The 19,078-nt window shown below is 45.2% G+C and overlaps 3 protein-coding genes across 9 annotated transcripts in view; 1 reads left to right on the top strand and 2 right to left on the bottom strand.

The window, feature by feature from the left end:
* SLC37A3 (solute carrier family 37 member 3) overlaps positions 1–1,487 on the bottom strand; it is a 49,393-nt gene extending 47,906 nt beyond the window's left edge. Inside the window, exon 1 of one of the 4 annotated variants that reach the window (XR_006282726.1) lies at positions 1,331–1,446. The gene's annotated coding sequence lies outside the window, so the exon portion shown is untranslated. Of the gene's footprint in view, positions 1–1,330 lie in introns of all 4 variants that reach the window. The other 3 variants (XM_038386593.2, XM_038386589.2, XM_038386590.2) reach the window with 3 other exon arrangements.
* Positions 1,488–2,417: 930 nt separating this feature from the next.
* On the top strand, positions 2,418–8,869 carry RAB19 (RAB19, member RAS oncogene family). Of its 3 annotated transcripts, none has more exons than XM_038386597.2 (4): positions 2,418–2,655; positions 3,326–3,561; positions 5,016–5,199; positions 8,190–8,869. In XM_038386597.2, exons 2-4 carry the CDS (start codon positions 3,367–3,369, stop codon positions 8,453–8,455), a joined length of 645 nt encoding a protein of 214 aa, XP_038242525.1. In that variant the 5' UTR covers positions 2,418–2,655; positions 3,326–3,366; the 3' UTR covers positions 8,456–8,869. The 3 variants fall into 3 exon arrangements, with proteins under 3 accessions (XP_038242525.1, XP_038242524.1, XP_043374788.1); XM_038386596.2 differs by having other exon boundaries at positions 2,418–2,679; positions 3,335–3,561; XM_043518853.1 differs by lacking the exon at positions 2,418–2,655 and adding an exon at positions 2,689–2,909.
* Positions 8,870–17,525: 8,656 nt separating this feature from the next.
* The window catches only part of MKRN1 (makorin ring finger protein 1), a 34,029-nt gene continuing 32,476 nt past the window's right edge, over positions 17,526–19,078 (bottom strand). For both annotated transcript variants that reach the window (XM_038386594.2, XM_038386595.2), the window contains exons 7-8: positions 18,777–18,915; positions 17,526–18,413 (exon numbers count right to left, since the gene is read on the bottom strand). In XM_038386594.2, the coding sequence (XP_038242522.1) occupies positions 18,201–18,413; positions 18,777–18,915 (352 nt within the window). In that variant the 3' untranslated portion in view covers positions 17,526–18,200. The remainder of the gene's footprint in view (positions 18,414–18,776; positions 18,916–19,078) is intronic.

The raw sequence follows: 19,078 nt of genomic DNA, 5'->3' as shown, positions 1-19,078 counted from the left end.
CTCTCTCTCTCTCTCTCCACATTTTAAAGACCAAAAAAGGGGCACAAGAGCAAATCTCTCTATAGCCATTTGCAGGTCAGCTCTAAAGCCAGATTATTTTCAATTTTTAACACATCCAAGTTTTCTAATTGCTTTAACTGTTTTTGCAAAAGGGAGAGATTTCTTCACATATCTACAGTGACTCCTAAGTAGAGAGGAATACATGCTACAGAGTCAGCGAATTCACTCAAATTTTTGAACACTTTCTTTTAACTGTGTTCACTGTTCTTGACTACTTTAACAATTGAGTTTACTGGACAAAATCTTCATTGAAACAGCCAATGCTAAGGAATTATTAGTAAAAAGTGATTGTTGATTATGATTACCAGTATTTGCATAGCATCATTATTTGTTATTTCATTAACTTTTTCAAAATCGGCTATAACCATCTAGCATTGGCACTATTCCTGTTAAAGAAGTTTGGCTGCAGAACACAGAGGTCATTAGCCTAAATTCCAAAGGATACTGCCTTGTCTCTGGTTTCACACCTGCAGCAGAGGGCCTGCATTTCTGCACACAAAGGTTCTGAATGTGTACATTAGGAGCAGGAGTACTGCTTTTTTTTTTTTTTTCCCTTCTCCTTTTTTTAACCTCAGAGGACTCAGGAAGCATTACAGGTTTCAGAGTAGCAGCCGTGTTAGTCTGTATTCCCAAAAAGAAAAGGAGGACTTGTGGCACCTTAGAGACTAACAAATTTATTAGAGCGGAAGCATTACAGTTCGCAAAGCATTTTGAAATTCTTAGCTGAAAGACACTACCGAGTATAAGCAAGTTTTGTTTCCGATCAAGGATCCCCAAACCCACTCTTCCAAACCTGAAAACAATGACAACTCCTAAGCCATACAGATCCCCTTGTTTCCATGTGTGGTGTTTAGGGAGCCCAACTGATAAGAACAAAAACAGCAGGGATCTTCTGGCTGAAGAGAAGACAAAGGAGAGCATGGCTCTGGAGCAGCAGAAGAGCTAGTATCCCCTAGATGGCACCTGGGAGAAAAGCTGGCAATACCCCCGCCTAGGGTGACCAGCTGTCCCGATTTTGGGGTCTTTTTCTTATATAGGCTCCTATTACCCCCCCATCCTGTCCCGATTTTTCATATTTGCTGTCTGGTCACCTTACCCCACCCTGGGCAAAGAAGTCCATTATTAGAGAGGGTGAGGCTCAGCCCCGGGTGGAAGCAGAGGGGCCACATGGCAGCTGCAGGCAGATCGCCCCCCACCCACTCCCTAAGTGCAGTGAAACGGGGGGGGGGGATTTATGCTCCCCAGGCACGAGGCCAGGCCCGGCGCTCACCTCCCGCTTCATGCGCTCCAAAGCTTCCCACCGACTCCTTCCACGTCAACGCAGCTCACCTGCCAGCATCTCCAGACCAGCTACAGGAAGTCACGTGGTCCCGTCTCTTAGAGGGGGAGGCCGCCCGCGCCACCCTAGTGCATGCTGGGAGTTGTAGTCCGTACCCAGCTCCATCGCTCTCCTCCCGGCTGCGCTCCCCCCCCCCGCACGCAGGCAATAGCGGGCACGCTGCCGAGCTGCCCACGGGCTGTGTGGCTGCTGCTGCATCCCCTTCCCAGTGCCACTCCCACGTCCCGCACCGTGCACACCCATGGGACTGTTATTTTTAGTCCTTCTCCTCACACCGGACCCCCGCGGAGCCTTTTAGAAAGCGGCGGCAGGGTTTGGGCCCCCAAAGGGCTTACCCGGGGCACGGGGGGACGATAAAACCCCAGGAGCGCTGTCGTCTGGGAGGGCTGCCTGCTGGACAAACTTCCCGGGGCACGTTTCAGGGAAACCCAGTTGTCACGCCTGGGGTGTGACGTGCGCCCCAATAACCGCGTTGCCACGGCAGCTCGGCGCACATTCGCTTTCCAGCTGGCAGCTGTGCTGGGGGGGGCGGGGGAGCCCCAAGCCGGTTTCCCGCGGATAATGACGTCACAGCAGAAACACCTCGTCCAGTGGCAAGGTGCGCCCCTGGCAGCCCCGGTCGCCCCCCATTCCACACCACCAACCCCCGGCGCCCTCCTCCTGCTCGGCACAGCTCCGCCGCCGTGCCACCCGGAGCGTTCTTCTTTTACGGCCCCTCTTCTGGTAATAAACGGACCCTCCCCGGCGCCCCTCCGAGCTGATCATTTCATTGCGCCTCGCACGCGTCCCACGGAGACGCTATTTAGGAAAAAGAACAGGAGGACTCGTGGCACCTTAGCGACTAACCCATTTATTTGAGCATAAGCTTCCGTGAGCTCCAGCCCACTTCATCGGATGCATTGGGTGGAATAAACAGAGGGGAGACTGAAGACTCCGGTGCGCTCTGCAGGGAGATGAGAGGTCTGCCACAGAAGCACCTGGGGGCTGCTGGGTGAGCGTTTGCTGCGCTCCTTTCCCAATATTCTGCCCGCAAAGAAATATTCCGGGGGGGCGGGGAGACTTGGCAGGGGGCCTGTTTCCACACTGGCTCCCACTGTTCCGGGGCACTTAGCACCTTGTTAGGGGGTGGCGAGAGACGCTGCCCGAAGCAGCTCTGCCGGCCTCCGAACTACGTTTCCCGGCAGGCAGTGAGGAAAAGGCCCGCAGGGGCGCGCGGGCGGGGGTACAAAGCGAGCCAGCGCTACCTGTTCGCCCAGGTAGGAGAACGGGCTGAGTGGCAGGTGAGTAAACCGCGGCGCGGCGCCTGTGGCTGGGGCGCTTAGGGCTGCGTGCGGCTCGCCGCCCCCGTAGCTGCCAGCCGCGCGCGGTCCCCGTGGAGAAGGCGCAGCGGGCGGCCGGCCGGCGCTAACGCCGGGTAGGAGAAGTTGCGGAAGAAACAAGCTAAGATGGACTCAATGCCGGGGGGGGGGCGCCGGGAAGACACGTGGCTTCGGCACACTCTGCTTTGGAGGTGAAGCTGCGCTTTCCGGGGCGGGGGGGGGGGTTGTTTTTCCCCCTCTTTCTGAGTGTTTAAGCCACTTCGCAACACCCCGGGAAGGGAGGCCAGGCGCGTGGGGTTTTGTCCCCCCCCTCCCCCCAGTCTACCAGGGCAGGCCGCGGCTGTAATTAAACTCCCCCCCCCCCCCCCCCCGCGAGAGGAGGCTGAAGCCTTTGGCGGGAAGGGAAGGCGGCTCCTTGCTCGGCGGGCGAGGAGCGTCCCTCCCTCGCGTGCCCGCGGCTCTGGAGCAGCCCGCGGGCTTCTGCGCTTTATACGGCCTGTGGGGGAGGCCGCACGCCGCGATTCTCGCCCCCCTCCGCCGGGCAACGCGGGCGGCCGTGCCCTGGGGCGCTCGGGGCTCTGAAGGCCGTCTCCGCGCTCTCTCCCGGGGGGGCCAGGCTGAGCCCAGGGGAGGAGGAGGAGGAGGAGGATGTCCTTCTCCAGCTCCGAGTCGGAGGAAGCCTTCGACTACTTGTTCAAGATCATCCTGATCGGAGACTCCAACGTGGGGAAGACCTGCGTGGTGCACCGCTTCAAGTCGGGGCAGTACCACGAGAAGCAGCAGAACACCATCGGGGTGGACTTCACCGTGCGCTCGCTGGAGATCGGTGGCAAGAAGGTGAAGGTTAGTGGCGGTCGCAGGCTCCGTGGTGACCCAGAGCAGGGGACAGTTAGGACTCAACCCCCGGGTCGGCACGGAGGAGGGGTGGCCGCTGTGTAGACATTTTGGTGGTACCCAGAACCCGCCCCCCTCCTCCCCGAACTCCGCCCCCTCACCTGCCTACGGTTCTGGGAGGGAGTTTGGGTGCAGAAGGGGTGAGAGGTTGGGCTCTGGGAGGGGGTGGGGGTGCAGGCTCTGGGAGGGAGTTTAGGGTGCGGAGGGAGGGAGCTTGGTGGTGTAAGGGGGTGTGTGGGCTGGGGGTGCAGGAGGAGAGGGTGCAGGCTCTGGGAGGGAGTTTAGGGTGCGGAGGGAGGGAGCTTGGTGGTGTAAGGGGGTGTGTGGGCTGGGGGTGCAGGAGGAGAGGGTGCAGGCTCTGGGAGGGAGTTTAGGGTGCGGAGGGAGGGAGCTTGGTGGTGTAAGGGGGTGTGTGGGCTGGGGGTGCAGGAGGAGAGGGTGCAGGCTCTGGGAGGGAGTTTAGGGGCAGGAGGGGGCGTGTGGGAAAGGGGCGGGGGTGCAGGCTCTGGAAAGGGGGTATGGGGTGTGGTGCTTTCCTGGGGCTCCTAAGCAGGGTGGGCTGGGGGGCCTCAGTGTGCTGCTACCCCCAGGCACTGCCCCCCCCCAGCTTCCTATTGGTCAGGGGGCAGTGCACAGCTTCCTTCCAGCTCAGCCCTGAGTATTTGGCTATAGAATAGACTGATTTCATCCTTTTCCATACCTTGGCTGCACAAGATACTGTCTCTTTTCTTCCCTCCCACTCCTAAGGCCACAACATGTTAGCCCTCTCCATAATACAGTTACAAACCAGTTAGGGAACATAATTCCTCTGGAATAATGTCCAAGCCACATTATAGCATGGTCTGGTTTAGACCATGCACAGACCAGCCTGAATTGTGTTATAACCATGCTGCACCCTGGTTATAACACAGTTTTTCATATGTACACAGGCAAAACCAAACAATGTTGTCAGTAGGTTCACTAAAGCGGTTGTAGCCTTGGGCTATGTCTACACTTCCACATATATCTGCAAAACTTATGTCACTCAGGGTGTAAATAAGCCACCCCACCCCGACTGATCTAAGTTACACTGACCTAAGCGCTGGTGTGCACAGCACTATGTTGGCAAGAGAGCTTCTGTCGCTGACATAGCTGCTGCTGTTCGTTGGGGGTGGATTAATTAAGTCAATGGGAGAGCTCTTTCCCATCGGCCTAGAGCGTCTGCACTAGAGAGTTTACAGCAGTGCAGCTCCACCGATGCAGCTGCACTGCTGTAAGATCTCTAGTGTAGCCATACCCTGAGGGTAGATAAAACCTAGTAGAATTTTATATAATAAATTCCAGTGCAAACTCTGAAGCGGCATTCACTAGACTTCACTGGCATTACTTTTTTTTTTTTTTTTTTTTTTTCCCTCCTCCTCCAGATTCAGGTGTGGGACACTGCAGGCCAGGAACGCTTCCGGACGATAACTCAGAGTTACTATCGCAGTGCCCATGGTGCCATCCTTGCCTATGACCTTACCAGGAGGTCCACATTTGAATCTATTCCTCATTGGATTCATGAAATTGAAAAATATGGAGCTGCTAACTTAGTCCTGATGTTAATTGGTAGGAGTCAAACTTTTTGCTATTTGAATTTTTATTTTTGATACATAGCCTTAACCTCCCTCTTCTCTCTCTTCTCTCCCCCCCCCCCCCATCTCAAGTTCTAGTTGCATAAATTTTTCAAAATACATAGAACAGAATGAATGTAGTAACTTGAGCTTTTTTTTTTTTTAAAAAAAAAAGCTGGAAATGGGAATTAAATGATTGTCCTCACAACATCAAGCATTCATATCCTATTCCTTGTTTTTTGCCCCATTATAATGGAACAAACTTACTGCTAGTCTAATCAGGGCAACTCTCTTGAGGTCGCTGGACATGGGCCCACTTTCAGAAATGATGATGAATTTGGCCCAATGGCTCCAATACACATGAGCATAACAAGTTGTCAATGGGCAAAAATGCACCTATCGCAAACCCTTCTCTGATATTCCATACGATTTCCTTCCGGTGTCCTTTCTACTGATGTGACCTTGCTTCTATTGCCCAGGGGGGCTGATCCTAAGTGGAAACAGGCTGGCAATGGGGACCTTCTTCCAGAGCAGGAAGGCTGCTGCCTGTCTCCCCCCACCTCCCCCTTTCTTTCTCCACAGACAAGGAGAGTGGTTGATGGGAAGCAGGGTTATTCCTCCCTTCCTCCTGCAATCAGAAGTTGTAGTTATTGCTCCTCTCATCCACAGGAAAGGGGGTTGAGCTGGCAAAGTGAGAGAGCCTGCTGCTTTTGCCTGTTCTGTTATCAGCACAGTGCTGAGAGCAGCGTATTTATACAAGCCACAGAACAACCATCTGACTTAGCCCCATAGCTTGGCAAGGCTGGGCCCCCAAGTCTGGTAGCTGTGGCGCTGGGAGCCCCGGCTAACATACGCTTTTAAAATACTATACTCCTAATTCTTCATAAATAGGCAAGTCCTTCCTAGTCCTCTTCTGAAGAAGTGACATGAAATGAAGTGAGCTGTAGCTCATGAAAGCTTATGCTCAAATAAATTTGTTAGCCTCTAAGGTGCCACAAGTACTCCTTTTCTTTTTTGCGAATACAGGCTAACACGGCTGCTACTCTGAAACATGAAAAACAAGGTCTGACTTGCATGGAGCTGTAGATCTTAGTGTGAACAAGGGAATAGGCATTATTTGAACTCTATAGCCCTTAGTCTGTTTGTTTATTTCCTTCCTGAAATGAAAATACAATCTATTACGCTCAACAAACAAATGAAGAAAACCCTAAACCCTTTGGAAATTGTCCGGTATAGATTGACTCTGTACTTCAAAGGTTGGTACTGCTTAGCTTTTACTTGGTATTCAAACTATCTGTCTGAACCTTTCCCATTTATTCAGTTATATAATAATTCATTCTAGTGTAAATTTCTAATGCAAAATAACTTATGACTCCTAACCTTACACATTTGAAATGGGTGGCGGGGACAGAGAGGAGACATTTAAGAAAATAAACAGATATGCTATGAAGCTGGGGTGTGGGTTTTTTTATAAAGCTCCTTTAGAAAAATGACTTCTGAAAGTATAAGTTTTGAATTTGCTGAAAAGACAAGTTTCAACATCCTTGAGCAATTTGAAAGTTACCACTAGTAAAATATCGTATATGCCAGGAGAACATAGACGTTCAGGCAGGGGAAGAAAATCTTTTATAAGAAGCCTCTATGTTTGGATGGATATGCAACTTTATAACCATTAAAACACACATTGTCAAAAAAAATATATAAATTAAATAGCCTTAAATCAAACTCTAATTTCTCAAGCAGCATTTTTCCTATTTTGTCTGTCTATAGACTTTTTTATTATCAATGGAAATATTTTTCATTTTGTGTGTATATGGTGAAATTAATGTTTAATGACACTTACCAATAAATCTAATCCTTCCAAGCCTATTAGATTGAGGTGCATTTTGGTTTTGGACTAAATTTTGATTTATACTGATAGAACTGTTATACAGTCAATCAGCCTATGCAAAGTTGCTGCTTATTTATATTTAAATTTCAGAGTAGCAGCCGTGTTAGTCTGTATTCGCAAAAAGAAAAGGAGTACTTGTGGCACCTTAGAGACTAACAAATTTATTAGAGCATAAGCTTTCGTGAGCTACAGCTGAAGTGAGCTGTAGCTCACGAAAGCTTATGCTCTAATAAATTTCTTAGTCTCTAAGGTGCCACAAGTACTCCTTATTTAAATTGTAGCCCATATTAAGCTAGCCAACAGTGATAGGTTCATGCATCTTCTGACTTGTAATACTGGATCTTGTTAATATCCAAAACTGGGAAGGTAGTCCCTTACCACGGGCTGAGGCTATAAACATTCCTATTTTCACATAGGAGACCTGAATTAGTTCAGCAATATCCCAGTATTGGTGCTGGGATCTCAGCATCCACCTAAAGATATAGGCCAAATTAATTGGTAGTACCAGAATATATATGGCTCCCATTAATGGTCTTCTGAATAGATGTTTGATACTGGTGAGAAAATTAACAGAGATATTTGGAACATGTGGAGACATGTTTTATAAGGAGCTATATTGTGCACAATATATTGGCATTTTGTGTGTGATCACTTTAACAGTTAACCTACCTAGAAAGAAAAAAAATAGCCACATTAGAAAACACCTGTCTGAACTGAATTATTTAACTCAGCAAAACCTCTAAGAACTTAAAGTAGTAGGTGAATCTAACTCTTTCCAAGTCAGTGCTTTGGCACCATTTTCCTAAAGCAAGTCCATGAGCAAGAAAATGTATTAACAGTTTGCAGCATGAATTTGATAACCTTCACCACAGGCCTCAAAAAGTTGATGTTGTTTCCATGCATGAAACTTTCTTGGTTTTAGTGTTTCATGTTCTGCTCACTAGAAATCTTGTTTGGCATAATTTTATTCCTCAGCACAAAATCCCTTTAAAAATAAATATTAAAAAAAAAAAATTGGGGAACTAACCAATTGCACTGTCTGCAATTCATACATTAGAATGCAGACCATTAATGGAAGCCTTTTTTATTTAAAGGGAACAAATCGGATGTAGCGGAGAACCGCCAAGTCCTTTTTGAAGATGCCTGTACACTGGCAGAGAAGCATGGGCTACTGGCTGTGTTGGAGACTTCAGCCAAAGAGGCCCAGAATGTAAATGAGGTGTTTACATTGATGGCAAAGGAGCTGATAGCCCGCAACACCTTGCAGCTTCATGGGGAGCATCCTCCAAACAGCATCTATCTGGATTCCAGGCCAGTGATTGATAGTCCAAGTGCAGAGAAGTCCCAGTGCTCTTGCTGATGAGATGTCTCAATCTTAAAAGCTGTGAAGGTGTGGCTGATGATTCCATACGTTTCCTGTTTGGCCTCAAACCGTCATTCTAATGTATCACTGCCTTGCCATTTTGGCCTGTAACTCTCTCCAGGAGATAGGTGTTGCAATAGTCAAATGTGCTGGATTGCCTTGAACATGGCAGCTGTTGGTTCTTAAGCAAAGACTACGAGCTGAGAGAAGAAGACTAGGTGCTGCTAGCCTGAAGAGAACTGTGAAGACACTTATTCCTACATGGAAGCAACTGCCTTTGAATAGACTTTCTGAATAGTCTTCTGGCTGTGCCAGAGGCTGACTGTAACCAGGTTTTGTGCTGTTTCCTTTAGGATACACATCCTGCTGTAGGTCAAATTCTTTGGTCTTCATAAATAGCTTTACAATGTGTGACACGTGTACTTACACTTTTTTTGTTCATGGCTGTTTTGGCTTGATTTACTCAAGTGTTCAGATCTCCATTCAGAGTGATGCTGATGGCAGATCTGTGGCAGATACAGCGCCATAACTTACTACTGGTATTTTGATCAGGTAGACAATACTGCCACATCTATCTTCCTCCCTTTGCCACACAATTTAGCCTCCATCCCTATTGCTTGCGTAGCAGCCAGAATAATCTGACTGGTATGCCAGTGGGCCTAGAGGTACTCCCAAGACTTTTTCCCAACCTCAATGGGTGAGAAGAGCTGCCTTCATTCTTCTTTGGTCTTTCTGCTGACACTGACTAGTACCAGGGACACTTTTTGGTGGTTGCAGTTCATAATTCAAATTAGAGCTGAAAGACTCCCTATTATTTCTTACTAATTCCTTGCTTAAAATGAAAGGCTTTTGACTAAAAATCATCCCATCTAAAACAGTTGCTGTTCAGGTTGTGGAAGTGACACCATAGTTTTAGTCTTAGAACTCAAAGATAACTTTCAGGCTTTTGGTTAGACAGGTAGAATGGCTCACTCTAATTTATTTCCAGTAATGAAACAGGATGGGGATGCCCTTAGTACTGCTATTGGGTTGCATTTTTTCAGTAAAACATTGTCGACCAAAAGCTGGCCCCAATACTGGTTTCAATCAACCTTTTGTATTGTGAAGCTTATCTTCAGCAAGTGGGTGTCAGTGTTTCCTGTCATGACATTTCAACTGTATGCTCTGCAAATTGATTCTAGCTTTCTCTGTAAACCCAGAATTTCTTCACTGCTTTGGGAGAAGTAGAATGAGAAATTTGAGGAGAGAGCTGCTAAAATGTTGTGTTAACCATACACACATTTCTGCCATTCCTGACAAAGAAGCTTCTACTTGCATAGATCTTGGTTTAGTGGAAGGCTCCAGGAAACTGCTCCTTTAACTCCATAATATCAAACTAGTGGTTGGGGGAGGTGAGGCAATACCAGTTTCTTTCCCTTTCTGAGGAGATTGCCCAAGGGATATTCAAAGCATGGCCCTAAAAACATTAGCTGTGTCCCTCTGTACTCTACTCATTAACCTCTTTAGTTGTGCTGTCACTGGTGAATTACAAGCTAGAATTCCCACTTTAGTAGAATAAAATACAGGCCTGCTTATAATGCACAGGAGTCCTAGAAGGTGGTGTTATAAAGTGCCCTTGGTAGCTTAAGGTTCACATTTTCTGCTCTGCTTTTGAACAACAGGTGGCAGAATCTCTCCTTTATGAAAAGGCTTGTCTGATCAAGCACAAAGAACCTTAAGTTTACTGTTAGAGTGAAGGTTCGTGGTTTGTTGGTCATACATTTAAACACAATGAAACTTCCTCTGGCACAATTTCTTCATGTTTGTTAAACAGAACTGTTAACATCCCTAATGTTAGTTCATAGAATGGCATGGCAGCTAAGATCTGAAGTAATGGGGGATTTCCACCACTGCCTACAGCTAGAGCAGTCACGTTTGCCACCTGCTATTTAGCCTGCCTTTAGCTTGTCAGCCCAATACTTGTCCGCATAATTCTATTCCCCCCGGGTGGTAGACCTAATGGAAAGTTACAGCCTATGTTGGTTGTCAATTAGTTACACCAAACATGCTGCTTCAATCAGTCTATCCAGCCCCTTTAATCACTTACTCCTCTTTACCATTCCCTCCTATTTAACTTCTTGGTGATTAGGGGCCTAGAATCAAATGTAGATTTAACTGAACAGAGAGGTGGTGCTGCTCTGTATGCTGTAATGTGGTGTTTTAACAATCCAAAAACCACTTGAGGTTTTTGGGCTGGTACATTGACCTATGCCTGCTCCTCTGACATTGTTAATTAACAGTGTAAAAGCAAGGACTTTTTTTTTTTTTTTTAAACTAAAGTATTCCCTCATGCTCTGCATGCAAACCAAATCCTACTCATGTGAGAGTCCACTTACAACTTTGTACATCATCCCTCCTTGAAAGCAACTTTCCCTCCTAAAACAGCCTTAATATTAAAATAAAAACCACCGAAAACCATTTACCCTTGTGCATGTTATCTCGCCTCTTTCTTTAGATAGCCACAACTGATGAGCCAGTCCATGAAAGTTACCATGATGAGTAGCCTTTCCTTATACTTCTCTTGTGCTGATAGAGTGCGTGGAGACTCGGTACCTACTACCGAAGTCTGCAGGACTGTTAGCGAAGGCCCTCAGTGCTCATCAGTCCATTTGCTAGGTTAATTACATGTCCCTGCACACCTCCAGCACTACTGGACCTACTGTAACTTCCCCAACCTGATATTCCACTAACCAATAATTGTCCAGTGTAGGCAGCTTCCACAGTGCTTGCTTTGGCTGAGAGACTAGAGCTATCAAGGGATTCTGCAGCATTGCTCCATGAGAACACAGACTGATCTGTTGCTTCATTTGTAGAGGTCCCCTTCCCTCTACCTTGTAGAAGAGGGAGTAGAGCCTTTTTGCATGAAGTGAATGCATGGCAACTCTTGCAGGGGGGCTCTTGGCAAGTCTTCAGTAGCTCAAGCAAATAATCCTACCACTGAGGATTCAGACTAATCTCCATTTTGGGATGATATTAAGGAAAGGGCTACTCTTCCCTGGGACTTTTAGGAGTTTGATCTCATCTCCCACAACTCCACTGAACCCTTAGTCATAGTCTCCTTTTTGAAATCTCTCCCAAACCCTTGAATAAAGTAATCATGCTGGGTCAGAGGCCAAGGGGCAATATGTTTAACACCACTTTACTACACTGCTATGTGTGAATGCTCAGAAAAGTGCACTAGGATTGTTAATGCAGAAGCTCTAGTATTCTAGGCAATATTAATGATTATAGAGAATATTTTCCAGTGTAAATTAAGCCATAGCAATGAGAAACTTTATTGAAAATGGAAGCTTAGATTCTGGGACACAAAATAGCTGCCACCACCACAGGAAAAATACCCATCTGCTAAATTAGAAAAACTTAACTCTATCTAGCAAGAGTCTCACTAAAAAATACAGTGGTATATAGCCTATGCCAAGGCATGGTGATTTTTTTTTTAAACTGCTATGGGATTCTTTGTATTTGTTTGTTCCACCTCCAACCCCTACCATCTGTAACTGTATTGTTTAACATCTCCATTAACAGGCAGGTAGAAAATGAGGCTAGATAGTCATTGTGCTATTTCACAAGCTTGCTGGTATTCCACGTCCTCTGTTTAAAATGTTAGCTACCAAAAATATAGAGGGAGCCTAATTTTGCTAAAAATCACCTTTAAAATCCCATAAAACTAGTTTCAAATGGTTGTTACACTCACTAACATCAGACCTTTACACTGGTGTCAGATGAGACTGTCTGAGACAAGCCTATGGTGATCAGTGGTGTCCATAACAGGTCAACTGCAGTCTGGCCAATCCTGAGCATTTAGAAGTAAGTCAGGCCCCCAAAATATGATTATTGGCTTAAAACCCACAAGTATTAAATATGGGGTCTTTTTACTTGCCTTCTGGCTTTTGAGGCTTTAGGGTATGCTCATATTTTCAAGGTTTTTTCCCCCCACAAACATGAGGGACAGAACTTTTTGGGGGGACAAGGAAGGGGAAAGAGGGGTTTATAATGAAAGATAAGGTTCTCATGTAATCACTGTAGGAGCTGGGGCTGTCAAACTATTACAAGACTTAGAAACACTGCTACTCTTCTTCCAACTGCAAGAGTCAGGGAAGGCCAGTCAACAGGAGAGTTCAAATGTTATCCAGAATGATGCTTTAAAAGGTTCTAAAAGGAATGATGACAAACACTTTTATATTCCCATACAGACAGGGGCATTGAGCTTTTAGGGTCTGTTTACACTGGGAAATTAACAGGGTTTAGAACTGGTTACACCGTAGCATAGAGCAGAATCAATCTTGAAATTTTCAGTACGAAAAGGTTAGGCTATCAAAACCCAGTTCTACATAACTGCTCTGTTTTAGCTGAACTGGTTTAAAACTGGGTAGAAAGTTCCCCTTAGGAGAGCATAAGGGTAATTTTTTTTCAAAGGCACATAAGTGAATTAGGACCCTAACTCCCTTTTCAAAAGACATTCAGGAACCTAAATGTCACTGGAAGTCAATATTTTAATTTTATTAGGCAGTAATAAGGTTTTTTATAAAATATATAAAAAGTAAACACTACCTATAATGAGATTTAAAAAAGCAATATTGACCACTTCCTGGAAGAAGCGTTTACGAAAGCTTATGCTCAAATAAATTTGTTAAGTCTCTAAGGTGCCACAAGTACTCCTTTTCTTTTTGCAGATACAGACTAACACAGCTGCTACTCTAAAAGGTAGCTCTAGTTAAGGCTGTCCTCCATTACACCTGTCAGCACCAATCTTGTCTATAGAATGAAACTGAATCATTATTGATTGGACACCGAACCCAGATTGACTGCAAAGGACAAGCTATGTTCAGCAAGCCAAGATTTAGTGACTGCATTGTCAATTTTATGTAATTAAATCATTTTTTTCTTTAAAGATAGCTGCCATATAATTTCCTGTCTGCCACACCAAAAGTGTCCAAAAAAATAAAAAAATCTAGGGAACTTGGCCCAGGATTAAGATTAGTTTACTGCAGAGTATTCCAGGAATTGAGTGCGATTCAGCTCATGTTCTCACACAAAATAAATTACCATGATGCACAAGTTGTGCCATTGCTGTTGCAATTTTACTTGCTTGGAAGAAGATTCACCACAATTATGTACATGCTTGAGGTCACTACACCATTCTAATGCAATTAGACTGAAAGAAGGGGCATTGCAGTTGCAAGTGGTTCTTACAGCACAATCCAACAAGGCTCCAGCAATCTCTGGAGTCACTACTCTTTGCCTTAAGTCCCATTCTGATGATTTTTCCAGGTTTGAGCTATTGCAGTGCTGGTGATTTATGTATGCATTCCTACTTATAAAAGAAAACTCGTGCCAATTTTTATTGCTTAAAAATAAAGGATATTGCTATACAATATCATTTCATTTTACAAAATGCATGCTATTTTAATATGTTAAAATGTTATTTAAATTTTTTATATATATATATATATATATATATATATATATATATATATATATATATATATATATATATATATATATATAGCACCTGTCCCACTGTGGTTTGCTATGGCAAATAATCCTGTCCCCAGGAACTAAATTCCCTATAAACCACGCAACCAGCAGGCTATCAGGGGCCATGCAGGCAGGGAGAGGTGCCTGGCCTGGCCTGGCCCAGCCCAGCCCAGCCCCTCCCTGCCCCGCCAGAGATGCTAGGGAGAGGAGCCCCGGTGAAGCCCCGAGCCCAGCCCTCCCCCTCCCAGAGCTGCCGCAGGAAGCTGCTGTGGCAAGAGAGGGCTGGGGGGAGTTCTCTCCCCATTGCAACCCTGAGATAGTCTGCACCCCAAACCCCTCATCCCTGGCCCCACCCCAGAGCTCACACCTCCCCACCCCAACCCTCTGCCCCAGCCCTGAGCCCCATCCCAGAGCTTTCACCCCCTGCACCCAACCCTCTTTCCCAGACCTGAGTCCCTACCTGCACTCCAATCCTCTCATCCCTGCCTCCCCCACAAGCCTGCACCTCCAGCCAGAGCCATCACCCCCCCCACACACCCCAACCGTCTGCCCCAGCCCTGAGCACCCTCCCACACTTCAAACCCCTTCACTGCACCCCTACCACACATCACCTCCATACTGGTGCACATAACAAAATTCAATCCACAGGTGGATGTAAAAAATTAGAGGGAACACTGTGCCAAGATTTATGCTAGAATATTTACTCACACTGCAACAGTAGAAGGAGTGCAGTCTGAGCACATATGAACAACTTTATACTATGTAGGGTGAGTTGTGTGGACCCATTGCACTATCATAAGATACAAAAGTCAAGTGAACCAATGTAAATTTCCATTGCATAATTCTTCAGCAGAGGTGAAATTTAGCAATGGCTAATCTAAGATGCCAGAAGAAGCAACATGGCTGTGAGAAGTTTTTCTAATTCCAAGTTTTCATTGGCAGGATTATACCTTGAAGCATGAGAGTTTATACATCTTTTATACATTTTTATCCTGAAATTACTGAGGATGTTATTAATCTCATCTATTTCTGAATCTAAACCTTTAAAAAAAACAAAAACAAAAAAAAAACCCCAAACCACAGTAGTAGCACATTTCACAGATCAATTTTGTTTACAAACATTGTCACTTAGCATTTCAAAATCTGTTGCCTTTCAATCAGATTTAACTTCCTCTTACTCTTGTATGCTAAGAAAAGGCACGCAGAAGCCAATGATTGATTATACCATTTTTTTGGTATACTGCTCAAATATCCTTAGCCTCTTCTCTAAAATGTAATCTGTCGCACTGCTAACCCCTTCAGAATCTGAATTGATTATAAACAAGTCTGGTTATTAATTAATATTCAGACCCATAGCCAGCCAATTTCAAGTGGAGAGGCTGTGCAATGATATAGGAAGGTACCTCCTCTGGGGTGGGGGGGGGGAAGGAATGCAATTTCTTGTATTTTAAAAGATTTAGGAACATTTCATAAGAAAAAAAAAAATCAAAGAATGGATGTGCCTACCTTGTATTGAGCTGGAATTCTGTACTAGGAGAACCTGTCTGTGGCTAGCTAGATTCTGTTGAAACACCAATGAATGAGCACCCAAAACAACCCAAGTGCCCAATTGCATCTCACATCAGATGCAGAAACAAACAGTGCATAAGACTATTCAAAAGCCAAATTCAACATCTTTCAGTGCGCACAGCTTATTTTCAATGAAGATGAATACTATTCTATCCCTAACCCCTACAGAAAGCATTGGGCTCCCTTTTCTTTTCTTTTGCACAGCCAAGTCTGCTACCTCCCTCCCTTCCCTCTCAACACTTCCTCCTCTCCCACAAAATATCCTACAGAACCACTTTGTGTGTTATTTAAAACAGTATGTGCACATTCGTAAATGATTTGGCACCAAGCTCTCTACAGGAAAGAGAAATTTGTCCATCATGTTTTGGTTCTGCTTTCTCTTCATTAACCCTTGTTTTCCTCCTCTCCCATTTCCTTCCAAAACGGTTATTACTCTCTCGCTGAATCATTCCCTATTTTTCCTATGCTTTCATCTCCCCCACCTAGCTCTGTATCCTTTTCCCCCCCACTCTGCCTAGCCTCTCCCACCCCCACACTTCTCTCCCCTATTTGGGATCTGTGCAGTCTACTAGCCATCACAATGTGTGTGTGTACAGGATAGGGTATCTGAATAGTCTAAGACCAGTTTCAACAGTACTCACCTCTTCCTTCATCCCCGCCCCCACAGTCTATTTGAAAACATTTTTACTGCTGTTTACTTAAATATCTCCTGATTCCCAGAGACAAAGGTGCTTTACAATGTAATATACACAGTGGCCCATAAAGGAGGGTGTGGTCCACCAGGAAGTAGTTAGCTTACAGTAGTGCTTTGAGTTCTCTGGATAAACAGTACAAAGTATTATAGCAGGCGTTTGTCGTCCACTGACACCACAAGCAATATTTGATGTGCATGTTGTAAAATGTACAGCCCAGAACAAACTGACAGAATTGAGCTAGTCTTAGACCTCAACTCTGAGAAGGAAAGCCACCTCTGTTATCACTCAGTGGTAATCCCAAGCACTTTCATAGTTTGGTGGTCTCAGCTGTCTTTTTTCATAAAAATGTTCTCTCTCTTTATATATTATAGAATTTCCTGTTTTGCACACGGCTGTTGACAAGATACAATTGTGTATTAATGCTGCAACATGACTATGGCATTGCACAGGACTCAGTAATTAGTAATAACCAGACTAGTTTACACTAAGGGCATACAAACGGAGGCTGAGATCTAGAGACTCCCAGCTTAAAGAAAGAACAGACTTCTTGTTTAATTGTTTGTTTTTTATTTGGGAACAGTGCTTCTTACAAAAGGCAGCTGCAAAACAATACATCATAGACCTCAGCAACAACTTTTTATTCCATTTTAAAAGTGAAAGGAGAGGCTGTCTCAGGCAAGAGAAGCAGCAAAACAGATCATGGGGCATCCATGAGTCATTAAAAGAGCAGCAATAATTTAATGCAAGGTTAAAATTCCTGCATTGGAGCTTTGGTGGCAAAAAAGATGAGCTCTTATCAATGGGATTCTATCTTGCTATTGCATGACTGCTAGTTATTCGCTAGGTAACCCAATAACTCACAACAAGTTTGCAGCTCTTCCAAACAACCTGCATAACTCAGATGGGATATGAGCCAGGAGTGCCTTGAACCAACTAAGTCGTATAGTGATTTCCTGGATAAGCTCATAGCTTGAGTGGTTATCGATGGTATAAAACTATGTGAGCAATGCAATAAGGGATCCTGACTTGATGTTCTACTGGATAACAATATGGTGAGAACCCTCTTCTGGCTAACCAGATTCCTACTTTTAGTCAGCCCCTATAATATACATTAGAGAGAGCTGGTGTATTAAGGAATGCCAAGTTATACCTGATGGTTAAGACCATTGTCACAGACTGGGCTGAGACCACTAAACCAGTTTCATGTCCAATTGGAGATTACAATTCATGCACCAAAATGGGAGGAGAGTTGGTTTTTTAAACATATACAGAGAGTCTCCCAGCCCTTGAGATCCAACTCTGCGTTTATTTGTTTATACACATTGAAAGTTCTCCTTTCACGTACAAACACGTTTTCCTTTCATGCTAAACACAGTAAAAACCTGGAACAGTCGCACCTGGCTCTGGTTACACAGTAGTAATAGTAATGTGCAAGTAAACAAGAGACCAAAACCACAAATGAAGGTGTGTACATGAGGGGGTTGGAACAGAGCTGAAGCCAGCAAGAAGTACGTGTGTCTGGCCTGAAATCGGAAGTACTGATTTGAAGTCCACAGCAGAAAAAGGCCACTGGCCAATTTATATCCCCCACTGCATGGCCACTGCTCTCATTTTTGTATCTGGGCTCTTCAAGATGAGTGTGGAAGTCCTGTAAACACTTTAACCCTGGAACTGGGTGAATCCCGTCAGGAACACAGATGAAGCAACAAACCTAAGCTAACTGTTTGACAGTTAATTCATTTTACAAAAACTAACGTTTTAAAGATTTCTTGTTATTTGTTTAAACAGAGAAAAAACAAAACACTCCTGGGGCAAGGGGAGGAGACAGACCCTGGGTAAAAGTTATTACAACAGCACCTGGAATTGATAGGCCTGCCTAGGAGAAACACAGGCACTGCCACACCACAGGAAAGAGCTACTGCCTGATGCCAAGCAGACAGTCCAAACTCCGCTGACAGGTGCTATAGATCCAAGTCATAATAATCTTCCAGCTCGTCGTGAAACAAGTCCCACTCATCCTCGGAATCTGTCAACTCATCATCACCTCCTGCTGCCAAAAGCATGAGCAACATCTCTCCGAGCTCAAAGGTCACAACCTCATCCTCATCGTTCTCGAAGGGGTCGCTGCTCTCCCTCTCCTCAATGAATTCCCAGAACCGATTCCTTCGCTGGGCCTGCAAAGGGAACACAGTTATTGCTCTTGTGTGACCGGGAGTTACAAGATACATATGCTCCTGGGGCTTACAATGCTCAGCTCCCAGGTATATAACATGCAGCTAGTCATGCTTCACAATAGGATCTGCATTTACTCCTGCTCTAGCTGACCACCAACATTTCTGCCTCAAGATACAGGTGACATTAGGAAATGTCTCTTCCACAGTCTGCCCTCCATCACTTCCAGTCTTTGGACCACTCTCCTCTCCAATCCACTATGTATGTTTTACTACATAAGCAAATCTGAGGTATTCACACCTTTTCCTTCTCTCTTCCAAAAAGTCTACCCCTTTGTTTCAGAAAGCAAAAGCAGTGAGACTTACTCGATATCTACTCGATGTTCCCACTTTCTGTCTCTGTGGCTCCTCTCGGCGACCATCGGGATATGCATGTTTGTAAAAACAGTTCCCTCCAAATGGACAGCTCCCACGGCCTTCATCAAAATACCTGCATGGCTTGTTGCTGGAAAGGAAAATATCGCAACCCTTACTCACAGCAGAGCCAGTCAGAATTCAGTATTGCATTTGCCTATCGTCCAGGGGTCTCTTTAAATATGCACCATTTGCTGCTGACACCATTTTATCAATAAAAATACATACACAGAAATGTATTGCACTATGTGCAT

Source organism: Dermochelys coriacea, chromosome 1 (assembly GCF_009764565.3).
Source record: "Dermochelys coriacea isolate rDerCor1 chromosome 1, rDerCor1.pri.v4, whole genome shotgun sequence".
NCBI classification, from domain to species: domain Eukaryota; kingdom Metazoa; phylum Chordata; order Testudines; family Dermochelyidae; genus Dermochelys; species Dermochelys coriacea.
This window is presented reverse-complemented; position numbering and strand designations above follow the sequence as displayed.